Here is a 12,685-nt window from a genome sequence, read left to right on the forward strand (position 1 = left end):
AAATGCTAATATAAACATTCAGTAAAATGTTCATGTATCTACAGTTATTCGTTTTTTGAATTACAACAAAATAAGGAAATCGCTACATGAGAAATCGAGTGAATGTTGTAAAAATTTGAATTTCAAACGATCATAAAAATTTAATTTGACTTTCTTATAGAAAATTTTTTGTTTGATAAAGGTAGATAATCTTATAAGGAATCTTGTATTACATTTTAAAAATTCTTAGGATTTAAAAAGAAAAATTTTTACGAATTCTTAACTCAAAATAATTTGCTAATTTTCGTGATTTTTCCATATTTTGTCAATTTTGACTTTAAATGCTTATAAAAAAAAAACTGTGACTAAGAATTTTTTAGTATTTTTCATCTTCCTTTGAAAAAAATATACTTGGAGCCTTCTATTAAATTTTTCAAGCTTTTTTTATCCAACAAATAAAATTTTATTGATATTTTTAGAAAAAAAAACTAAAAAAAAATGAAAACTGACAATGTCCGTAAAGAGCTCAAAATAAGTCAAAATATTTTGAAAATTTTATCGTGTATAGAAAATGGAAATGTAAACATTCAGTCAAAATTTAATGTATCCTCGGTCATTTTTTTTAAAGTTACACCAAAAACCAAATCGATTTTCTCGAAAACAGATTTTGACGTAAAAATTCCCGTTTTTCCTTAATTTTTCTTTTGTTTTCCCGGTGCTTTTAAAAACTACTGGGAAAATCGTAGCATTATTTCGACTACTTATCGTGTACACAGACACAAAAAAATAAAATAAAAATAAAAAACACACATCATTGTAAAATCAATACATTCATCGTTCCACTCAGAATCTAAAATTTATAAATTAGGTGCACAACATATGTGTTGGCAGAGTTATGTATAATAATTGGCTTATTTAAAAAAATCAATTATTCTATATGTATAGCTAAATTAGATGTTTCCTTTGTTAAATGTTTAACAATATGCAGACAATTAAGGTATATTAATTTTAAATGTTTTATTTTTGTTTCAGCTATCAACATTTTGATAGTAATTTTTTTCATTTAAATAATATAATATTGTAATTATAATACACACATTTTCAATATAAATTATGAAACAACACCCAATTAATTAGTATATTATTACTGTACCGTGATAATATAAAAAGGCCTAATGAGCAAATGCTAATATAAATGTTTTATGAAAAATTCAAGTGTATATTTAACAAAATAACATGAACAATTTTAAAAGACAGGTTTGAAGTTTTAAGCTAATATATATTTACATCATAATTTTGAAAATATTGCATTTCATAATCATCTTATATTTTTAAAAACATTGAGAATATTATTGTCATACTAAAGAAATACTCAAACTTTTGTCTTTTCTACATCAAATCGAGCAAGAAAATAAAGTTTTGAATGAAACTAGATTTGAAAAAAGCAGGTAAGTGGATTTCGCTCTGCTGTAAAGCAGATTACAAGTGGGTCATTGTATTATGGTTGTATTAGACTTGAATTCAATGATATAATATCATTGTATAAGAAAAACGATTCTGAGCGGAGACGGTTTGTTAGTCTGGATATTTTATATTTTGTTATTATTTATTTATCATGTAAATTGAATTAATATTTAAAAATTATAATTTTTTATTCGTTTCGGTGATAAACAAAGCGTTAGAAATTAAAATCCCATTTTTAGCGTTTTTTCCTAATTTTCCGGTAATTTTTCCCGCGGCATTAAATAACTATTAAAAAAATCGAAAAATGACCTCTCTAAAGTACCATCTTGATCCAATTTGCTAAAAGATAGGGTACTATATTTTGAAATCGAAACACTCCTTCTGGAAGAAATTTTGTATACAGGATATAAAAAAAAAAATAAATAAACACCATTGTAAAAACAATAGCTTCCTCGCTCCGCTCAGAATCAAAAAAGTCTTTTCAAATAAAGCCTATTAAAATATTTACTATTTTACTATTTACCGTTTAGCGTTTAGTATAGTATTTTCTCGAGTTTTTATTTTTATTTTTTAACTCCCCCCCCCCCCCTCTAGCGCGTTCCAAATAAAAAGTACCTATTGGGTTCGATTTTCCATCAGTCACCACATTCAAAGTTGAAGAAATAAGCACTTTAACTGTTCCAAAAAGCGACGTCAGGCACGAAGAAAACACAAAATTGAAAAACCATTCATCGCTCAATTCGGAAAATAAAAAATTTGTCACATGGCGTGTTGAATAGGCAATTTAGGTACACCTCAGTCGAGTATTATGACGTTATTATTGTATCAATCGTGGTCAACGACTATCTTTGTAGTCGACGACGGCGAAGCACCTGTATAGCGTCAGAATGGGTTTTATATTCGCATAGCGATTGCGAAATGTTAGCACAAATCAGCACGAACTTTAAATTTCGTCTAAATTGCTGGTCTCGATTCCGTTCATTGTATGATCGATTGTATTTTTAATTATAATAATATATCAGCATATAATATGTATTACTAACTTGTATGTATTATTGGACTACAGAAATGACATCTATTCATTTTAGTGAAAAACCTTTGAATATGAACGACATCTAAGCCACGGCACAGTAGTAGATTAGAATAATAAATTTATTACATATTTTGAGGTAGCTCGCATAGCTACGGTGAAAATTAAAAATACAAATATATAAACATATGTATGCAGTGGCTTAGCCAAGCCCCTCCCCCCCCCCCCAAATGTCCGTATTATTTTAAGCGATGGACGTTTAGTCACATCGCACATGGATCTAAATTTAGGACCTGAATTTAGAATAAACAAATACCGCGAGAACGTTACTGTAACATAACATGAATACATTTTTAAAAAAGGTGGGCAAGTGGGTGCCAATCTGCTGTAAAGTAGGTTACAAGTGGGTAATGGATGGTGTTAAATTTGAATTAAATGGTATATCATTGTATAAGAAAAACGATTCTGAGCGAAGACGGTAAGTCACCCTATGATCTTACTAAGTTCCTATATTTTATGATATTATAGTGAATAAAGTAATTTATATATATGTAAACTATTTAGCTATTTAAGTGAAACCTTTATTTAAATTTTCAAACCTTTGCTATATAAGTTGATTATCTTATACATTTTTAACTACAAAATAATTATTAAATTTGAAATTTAATAAATTTTGTCAAAATTCGAACTTTAAATGCTTATATTTTAAAAAATTGTGCCGATGTATTTTTAATATTTTTCAACTGTTATTGTAGCAATATATCTAGAGCCTTGTATTAAATTTTCATGCTTTTTTGCCAAACAAATAAAATTTTATTGACATTCAAGAAAAAAAAAACTTAAAAAATTGAATATTAATAATGTCCGTAAACAGTTCAAAATAAGTCAAAATATTTTGAATATTTTATAGTGTGCAGCAAAGGCTAATATAAATGTTCAGTGAAAATTTAATGTATCTACGGTCATTTGTTATAAAGTTACACCAAAAACCAATTTCGATTTTGACAAAAACCGATTTTGCGTAAAAATTCCCGTTTTTCCTTAATTTTTATGTAGTCTTTTCAGGCGCTTTTGAAAACTATTGGGAATTTTGACCTCCTGAAACACCAACTAGATTCACTTTCCCATCGAACAAGAGACTATTGAAGAAAATCGAAGCAGTTTTACTGTCCGATAATAATTTGACTTAAAAACATTTGAAACACGATTCAACCGAACAGACTAAACAATCCCATAAACGCACAATTTAAATATTTAAGCACTATGATTATAATAAAAAATAATTCGCTAAATTTGCTGTGAGTAAGAGTTTATTTTAAAATGATTTCTAAACAGTTTTTTGAGATTAGTGAAGAACTAAGATATCAAATCAGATTAGATTCTCTGTAATATTATAGTCTATAGATATGTTACACCAAATAATATTCATCATCGTTGTGTAAACAAATCCAATTCCGTACTGCGTCTAGAAAATGAAACAATTTACATTTAAATTTATTTTTAAAATAAACATATTTTACTAACCTAATTTCTTTTCTTAGCTCAGCTGTACTTAACGCGAGTTTTCGACCCATTTGAATTTCTAAATTTTTCTTCTGTTTAATTCTTCTTATTTTCTTTTCTTCTTCTTCAATTTCTTTTTTGATATTGCACAGTCGTTCTCTTTCAGCTTCTTTCACCCTGAAAATATTTTGCTTATAATTGTTAAACAAACTTATAGTTCAATATAAAATCTTATAATGATACTTTAAAAAAATTAACAAGGCTTGGGTAACAAAACACAAAATGTTTTTGATCTGAGTATTTTTTTTTGTGTCTGTTTCGTGTACGTATATGTATATAATTACTAATTAGTCGAAATAAAGTTCAATTTTCAATTATATTATTACTATTAGCATATTTTAGAAATATTCACCTTTGTATTTTAGCAGAATGCTCTAAGATTCTACGTTTATTTTCTATCTCTGCTCTGAGTTTTTTATTATCAGTATACAGAGCTGCATTTTCTTTCGCTCTTCTTAACTGCTCGTATTGCATTAACATTATACGATCTTGCCATCTTTGCATTCCATCCTCAAGTTCTCTAGCTACTCTATGAACTTGACCCATGTGTTGTTCCCTCTGTAAACTAATAAAATTATGTATAATTATTAATATAAACATATCAGGTAACGGTTATTTAATTTTAATTTTGTTTTACCATCAGATCAACATAATTAATTAGCTATACCTCTAATATACTATTTCAGCTAAATAGCATATATATTGTTATAATAATAAAGTATAACCTATATTTTGTTAAGTTAATAAATTTAAAATAATAATTATTGCATATTTTTATTTTAAACGATTTCTTGAAATGATCTATGATCGATATCATAGGTTATCAATAATTATAGCATTTGAGTTTTGAATTAGATGCTTGTAGATTTTCTTACAATTCGACCAAAATCCGAAATCTGCAAAATATTTAGGTACAGTATTTTATAAAATACTCATTCTGACCACAGTATCATCATTCTATAAGACTCTAGGTACAATGTACCTCTGGTGCATCATTTTATTTTTCAGATTATACGACATCTGCAACGATGGACGTTTTAAACCATTTACGGGTAACTATATATGTAATATCCTCTTTCGTTTCACCATGTAGATATATTATAATGATTAATGATTAATATTTGAAGTAGGTAACAACATTGATTTGATGTTGTTTTATTATTTTAATAAGCTACATTAGGATTTAGATACCTATGTAAAATACGTAATTCCCAATTTAACAGACTTTTTCGACATTCCTTTATTCCATTTTATGTTTATTCTATAGTTTGACCTACGTATATTGAATTTTTCACAATTTTTACAAAATTGTACGTTTGTACTAAACTCCAATTACCTCTTCCGTTACAAATACCAATAATACGATAAGGATTTATTCTTTCTGACAGCATATTGTTCATATTGATCATGATCAAATAACGCTCACCTTTTATTAGCCAACTCTCGCATCCGCATGGACATTTTGTCTAGATGATTTTGAAAAGCTTTTCGTTCTTTCGCTTGGCACTCATCAAACTTTCGACGGATCGTATCGTCATGACGTGCTTGAATTCGCTCTAATTGCACAGCATGTCGCAATTCCTCCATACGATTTGATGACATAATTCTCTATAAAGATGAAAACAATATAAAATGTATTAACATTAAGGGGTTGTCACGCATTCATGAGTTGTTTCCAACTTAAATATAACATATTATTATCGTAATCCATTCATAAAAACCAATTTTTCTGTATCAGATTTAAAATTAGAATGAAAAAACCTACTATGAAACTAACAATTAAGAACAAAATCTATGTTTTTACGTAGTGTTTTCACGATGTTTTGATTTTTAAACAATTTATTACCATTTTTAAATCAGTATAACACACGTAATATACTAATTACTCGCTTAGAATATTGAATTATTGTAAAAATACCTTTAGAAGACGCCAAACCAACTTTAAAATTGTATTGCGAGAGATAAAATTATGGGGACAGTATTTACAGTAAAATTACCAAATTTTCACAATACATATATGTAGATGTAGAAGCACACTAAATATGTTGTACCTAGTGTATTTTTTGTTTTTGATACCTTAAAAATAATCCAAATAATTAAATTATCAAGATTCATTTTTTCCATTTATATCATTTAAATGTACAAATTAGTGAGTATTATCATCAATAATAAACAACAAAGGTCTCTTATACGTAGTGTGAACATTTGGTATAACTGCTGTAAATACTGTTCACGTATAAGTTAATCCCACAAAAACCGTTTTTTTACCATATAATGCCATTATTATACAATTACCATTGTTAGTAGTGACACTTTTAAATTACTTTGAATTAGATAGTATTTTAATAATTTGCATTAATCTCAAAAAGTAATTTAAATTGCCTATATCCAACGCCTTAAACAGCGGAGTTTTTTTTTTAAGTTTAACATTCAATCATTCAAATATTAAATCTATATAATAACACAAAATTGGTTTTGCTAAGCAAAAATGTGTTATGCTGTACATTTGTAAGATGTAGATAAATTACATGAGTGCGAAAACATATGTTTTATGTGGCGTCTTCTTAGCACATGATCATAATGGATGATAAATATCAAGTTATTCAAATTAACTAACATATATATAACTATAGCTGTGGCCTGCGATTACATAATATCTAATTAACTTAAATTGCCTAAAAAGTAAAAACATAACTGCGCACATATTTCAAGTTCTTATTAAGTATTTTTTTGAATTGTATGTGATAGTTAGTAATAGTTGATGGTTGTATTGAAATTTTAAAAATATTGAAGACATCAGCTCATAATGGCGATTTTGTTTGAATTTTAAGATTTAGCACCTGTCCATCGTATAGATTTAATAGGTTTTATTATTAAAAGTACAGTATTATTTATGCTAATTTTACATATAATAATCTTCAAAAAAAGTTGATGTATTTAAATATTAAATAATAATAAAGGCCCAAAGTTTAAGGAAATCTTAAAAACAGCTCTTGAACGAACTAAAATTACTTCTTGACTTATTTGAAGTGATTTATTTCTTATTTCGTCCGCTTTTTTCTGTTTCAAAAGATTTATGTCATGCAATCTTTTTTTGTGTTGAAGAGTGTTCATTTGTTCATAAAAATTATTGTCACTCGCGATTTTTTGCTTCCTGAACTCTTTGTCTTGTTTTAATGCATTTTCAAACAACTATAAAAACATACACAAATAGGTATAAAACTTAACTAACTAATTAATCGAAAGCCGAAATATTAGATTACATATTTTTTCTATATACAGCGAGTGTCAATAGTTTGCAAACATTTAATAATTTTACCTAGATAGGTTAAAATATACATAAAACGAATAATACGTAATAATACATAATACGATATGTACATGAAAAACTATGCTTAGAAATGATAATTTACGTAAAACAATATGTCAGATGAATGACTGAGTGAGGTCGAGGATTTAAAGTTAAAATTTGATTTAATTTAGTACATAAGTGCAAATATTGAAAATAAGTTTAAACAAATTACGTTATTACAGAATGTGCATACGATATATTTTATAAATTACTAGGTGAACTTCGTTGCCAGTAAAAAATTACAATTTAAAAAAAATTGTGATTGTTCAACTCATTTTGGGCGCAACTTAGCCTCCCTGGTAGGCAATCCGGTTACGTCGGATCGCGGACAATGTGTGACAGCATTTCAAGTAGGCAATGTGCGAACATTTGATTTGATGCACCTGATCTGCCCGATATTGATCAATGTCAACCAAATAATAAATACTAATTTTTACTAATTATTTCTCCTATGAGTTAAAACCAATAATAACCATTTTATAAACAAATATATGTCCACCTTAAATCCCAAAATCCCCATTTGAGCACCTCCTCGGGTTGGACTTAGGATGGTGAAAAATAGTAAATACTTTACGACCTATTCTCATACCTACCAAATATACAAAAAAAAATCATTAAGATGACCGCATGGCGTTACGGAGGAGTGCGAACACTAACACCGTGACCCGAGATTCTTATATGATATGCAAGCTGTGTGAGTATAAGTAACAGTACGGGTATACCTACCAAATAAAGATGAACACGGATGAAAAGTAGGTATAGTATAGGTACATAATACAACTGAACAAACACATAATATGTATAGAACAGGGACAAAATTAAAATTATAGCGCACCTATTATCATGTTAAGAATACCTATTGATAATTTATTATACCTTGCGGTCTCCAATTTGTTGTTTAAGTTCATTAACTTTTATGTCTTTTTGTATTATATGTTCCTCCAACTGTCTTTGGTTATTCTCGAATGCCACGCGCAGTTCATCCAAACGCATATTTTTAACCCCATTTTCTACATTTCGTTTTGCCGTTATGAAATCTTGCCATTTTTGCTTTTGTTCTTTAGTTAATCGTTTTTCCTCTTCCCGCATTTGTTCCCAAAATACATTAACTCTATGCGCTAGATCCTCTCCATACTGTTTTTCTTCACGTTTTCGCCTCATACTATCCAAAATTTTTCGGTCTTGGTCTGGTATATGAATACTACTAATGTCCAATAAGCTTCTGAAAACACAATAATACCCTTTAAATACATTAATAATAATATCTTCAGAATAATGTGTATGTGTGTGTGTGTGGGTACTGGGTAGTGCGAATAGGTTATACTAGTATACAGCTGTTGTTCTTCAAGAAAAATTATCATTTTTATGATAGCTAATACCAACGTACATATAACTTTAACTATAACACATACCTACCTATAATAATATTTTAGTATTTAGAATTTACTTTTAAGTTTGTGACAGACATTTAGAATTTTTTTTTTTTATGAATCATTTGGACACTATTCGTGGTCGTGTAGGTACCTATATAAGCAAATTATACGTATATACAATCAATCATGCCGTATATAATTTAAAAACAATAAATCACATAAAAGAAGAGTTCAAAAATGTTTGAACTTTGCATATTTATTCCAAAAATAAATAATGATTATACGATAAGTATATACACGAAAAAATTGATATATACGTACCGACTTGCGTTCCCAGATCGTGAACGTTTTTTTACAGTTTTCCGTTTATCAGTCGTCATGTCTGGTTCACGTCTTTCGAGGATTGCAATCCTGTCGACTTCTTTACACAGGTCTTTTAATTCCATCAGGTCACTTATGCTTTTCGATTTTTTACAACGGCGTTTTCGTCTTTTTGTGACATGATGATGTACGGTTCTATATTATACATGATGTTATATATATTATGTATAGGTTTCTATATAAAAATAGATAGAGGACTTTAATTTTATTTTTAAAAGGCTACATGGATGGGCTGTATATTGTACCTATCTAATCTATAAAATATGTATTTTACAGTTATATTACAATATATAACTATATAAGTATAGGTAGCTATAAATAGCTTGTACATTATGATAATACAGAATAATCACTATTATTTGTAAATTTATATTTTTTTTTAATTTTGAGGTGAGAAAATTTAAACTACCTACCTACTACTTTATTATTACATAATAATAATTAATATTATCTAGCATTCTAGCGATCAGTAGGTAGGTTCTTTAGATCCAGCCCAACCGAGCACTTTATGTATTTATAAATAATTACTGTATTTTTAAAAATATTTATTGCTAGGTATCAAAGTATGTACCTATACCCATATCAAACTATAATAATATATTATAATTTATAACGAAATAATTACTTTTCATCTTCATTTAATTTATTTTGAATAGACTTGGTGCGTCGCATATTTGAAGCAATATTGTTTCGATAGAACGACATTTCTTTTCTCAGACATTTTTTTCTTTTTTTTCGTGTTGATATACTACCAGTTATAGGTTCACAGAGCAACAATTTATTTCTCTCTTGTCTACATGCTTCGAGTTTTTCTACATAATGCATATATTATATAATAAATCATAATTGCCTATATCTTAATATAGTACCAATCCTACTATCTTGATACCCTTGTGGAATTATAGACATTAAAATTGAGCCAGTTAATAATGTTTTTGAACAATTAAAAGTTAATTATTTATTAAATGTCTAAAATGCATACCTATTAGTTACCTACTTATAGGATTATAGGAATGTTTTAAATTTCACGCTGGATATCTAATACCCTTATCGCTTCACGCTTATTTTATTAAAAATTAAATTTTTAAGTAGGTATAACTGTTATATAATATACCTACCTATATACATAGTGTCATTGAATAGTTATAACCTAACTAGGTATATAATAACTATTATAGGTAATACTACTATTCCTTATAAGTGGGAAGGGAATTTCGATGTACTTTGCATTAAATTCCAATAAACTAGTTACGGGATGCTCGTTTTATAAAATATACCTACGTTTAATGTATTTTCGAATAAGAATAAAAAGTTATAATTTTGCATTAATTTTTAATAATTTTTGACAATTTTCAATATTAAGGTCATATACTCATATGTTAAATTTTTTAAACTTTAATATCCGAGTTATTAAAATGTTTAGGTACTAACAAAAGTAACTTTGTAGGTGAGCTAACAATATTTTACCTAATCGAATATTATTATTTATTAATCGTAATTTATCGAACAGGTACGACGTAAAGTCGAAATCACAAGTGGCGATGGAAAATGAAATGAGAATAATTATTTTTTGTGATTAAAACTCCACGTAGGATTGAAATTGTTCAATTTTTTTTAAAAAAAATAAAATAAAAAATATGTTTTGGTTCAAAACTTATTCAAAATAAAAAAAAATATATATGCATTATTTTTTAATAATGTTTAGGACATTACATTTTCAGCCCTACTTATTAGTAATACGATTTACTTATAATTTCATACTTTACACCGATCGACCAACCTATTTGAAAATTTAATTGCTGAATAATTTCCTAGTGCCGTAACCAAGTAAACTTACAGGATTTACGGGAGCCCCACGCCCCCACCCATACCTAGTTATGAACTTTTTAAAAACTAAATCAATATTAGACAAACTTTAAAAAGCAAGAATTCAACCTACATAGGTATCAAACTTACAGCTGTTCAGTGTTCGGAAAGTTCACTTGATAATTTAATTAAATTACGTTCATGTTCACAGTTCACTTTCTTTTATGGAACACGTTCATTTTGTAAATTTTTAAATAAAATGCTGAGTAAGGTATGAATCATTTTAAAAATAGCTATTTTTTATATATGTGAATTGTTAGTTACTAACAAAATTACATAGGAAAAAATATATATCATATTTAAATAATATTAAAATGTACGGGGTGTTATGATTTTATGAAAATACAAAACACAAAAACGCAGGGGACCTACGGCGTTTTCGCTTATGAGTTATGACGGCAGAGTACCAATCTAATAATTAAACTCCCTTTCCCTTACCTATATAGCTAATATATATTTTATCTTATATAAATTACGTAATCACCGCTTGGGTAGTTTACTTATTGAAATAAAATCCAAGTTACATAGGTATAAAATATATTTACAAATATTTCTGAAGTGCCTATATACCTACTAATTTTATTCCTATTGTAGCCTGTAGGTAGGTACTAAGGATGTAATAGGTAGCCTTTAAATTCAAATGAGCAACTAGGTCGTAAAGGGCGTAGGGCGGCACCTGAATCCTGTTTTAAGAGACCGAGGATCTCGCTATACTAAAGAGTAAAGACTCAAGACTTAAAACGTGTTAGCATGATTATTGTAAAGTATCTTATTATCTTATCCGTTATTTAGCACTAAATATAGTGAGTGATTTTAACTTTTAACCCACTATAAGTTTAGTAACACAATGACCGATAGTGTGCCGTTTATGTTAATCGAACTTTTTGGGGTCGAAATCAAAAGTATGCGGTTTCCAGATGCATTTTACAATGTTGATACGAGGACGAATAGTGTGCCGATGGCATAAGTACAAATGGCGTGAGATTTAGGGGATAAGCTTAAAAAATGTTTGGCGGGCTTAACTCTTAAAGCACCACCCCCTATTTCCTTAAAAATCTTTATAATTAGGTTTTGGTGTTTTGGATTATATATTATACCTATTCACAATATTGCTAGTTCAACAAAAAAAGAAAGTATATAAATGTGCCGAAAATATACAGCCACCTAACCTACAGAAAATTAAATAGGTAAATATTATTTATAAGTTGTAATTTAGATGTACCTATTGTTGAGTATTTTATTTGATACCTACTAATTTATAGCTTAACAAAATATCATTTCATTTAGCAAATTTGATTTTAGCATACAGCCATATAGGTACCTACCTATCAATATTCAATTAATTGATTTTAAACTTATGAATAAAAAATTTATTTTATCAGATAAAAATAATTAATAATAACTGTCCATTATTTTTGAATAAACTAATTAGACATTTTTCAAGCGCTCATTATTTTATTTCAATGTTCAACAATACTTACCTTGTCTAATTTTTTCATGTTGTTGATAAGCTGGATAAGCTAACTTAATTGACACATCAAGGTCTTTAGAAATGTCCGCAGCACTCTTGTACAATAACTCATTAGGCTATGAAAATTATGAATATCAAAAAAAAGATACCAATACAAACTAAACCACTTGCCTTTATTCTAGCCTTACGACACGCTAATAGTGATC

The 12,685-nt window shown here is 27.9% G+C and overlaps 1 protein-coding gene across 1 annotated transcript; it reads right to left on the reverse strand.

Annotated features, from left to right (window-relative positions):
• Positions 1–3,592: 3,592 nt before the first annotated feature.
• LOC100570710 (golgin subfamily A member 6-like protein 6) lies at positions 3,593–12,659 on the reverse strand. Its single transcript, XM_008182013.3, has 9 exons — positions 12,490–12,659; positions 9,768–9,954; positions 9,083–9,277; positions 8,265–8,610; positions 7,049–7,228; positions 5,463–5,644; positions 4,389–4,601; positions 3,998–4,153; positions 3,593–3,938 (listed from the first exon to the last, which is right to left on the reverse strand). Exons 2-9 carry the CDS (start codon positions 9,845–9,847, stop codon positions 3,902–3,904), a joined length of 1,389 nt encoding a protein of 462 aa, XP_008180235.2. The 5' UTR covers positions 9,848–9,954; positions 12,490–12,659; the 3' UTR covers positions 3,593–3,901.
• Positions 12,660–12,685: the final 26 nt, after the last annotated feature.

This window comes from Acyrthosiphon pisum, chromosome A1 (assembly GCF_005508785.2).
Source record: "Acyrthosiphon pisum isolate AL4f chromosome A1, pea_aphid_22Mar2018_4r6ur, whole genome shotgun sequence".
Lineage (NCBI taxonomy): Eukaryota > Metazoa > Arthropoda > Insecta > Hemiptera > Aphididae > Acyrthosiphon > Acyrthosiphon pisum.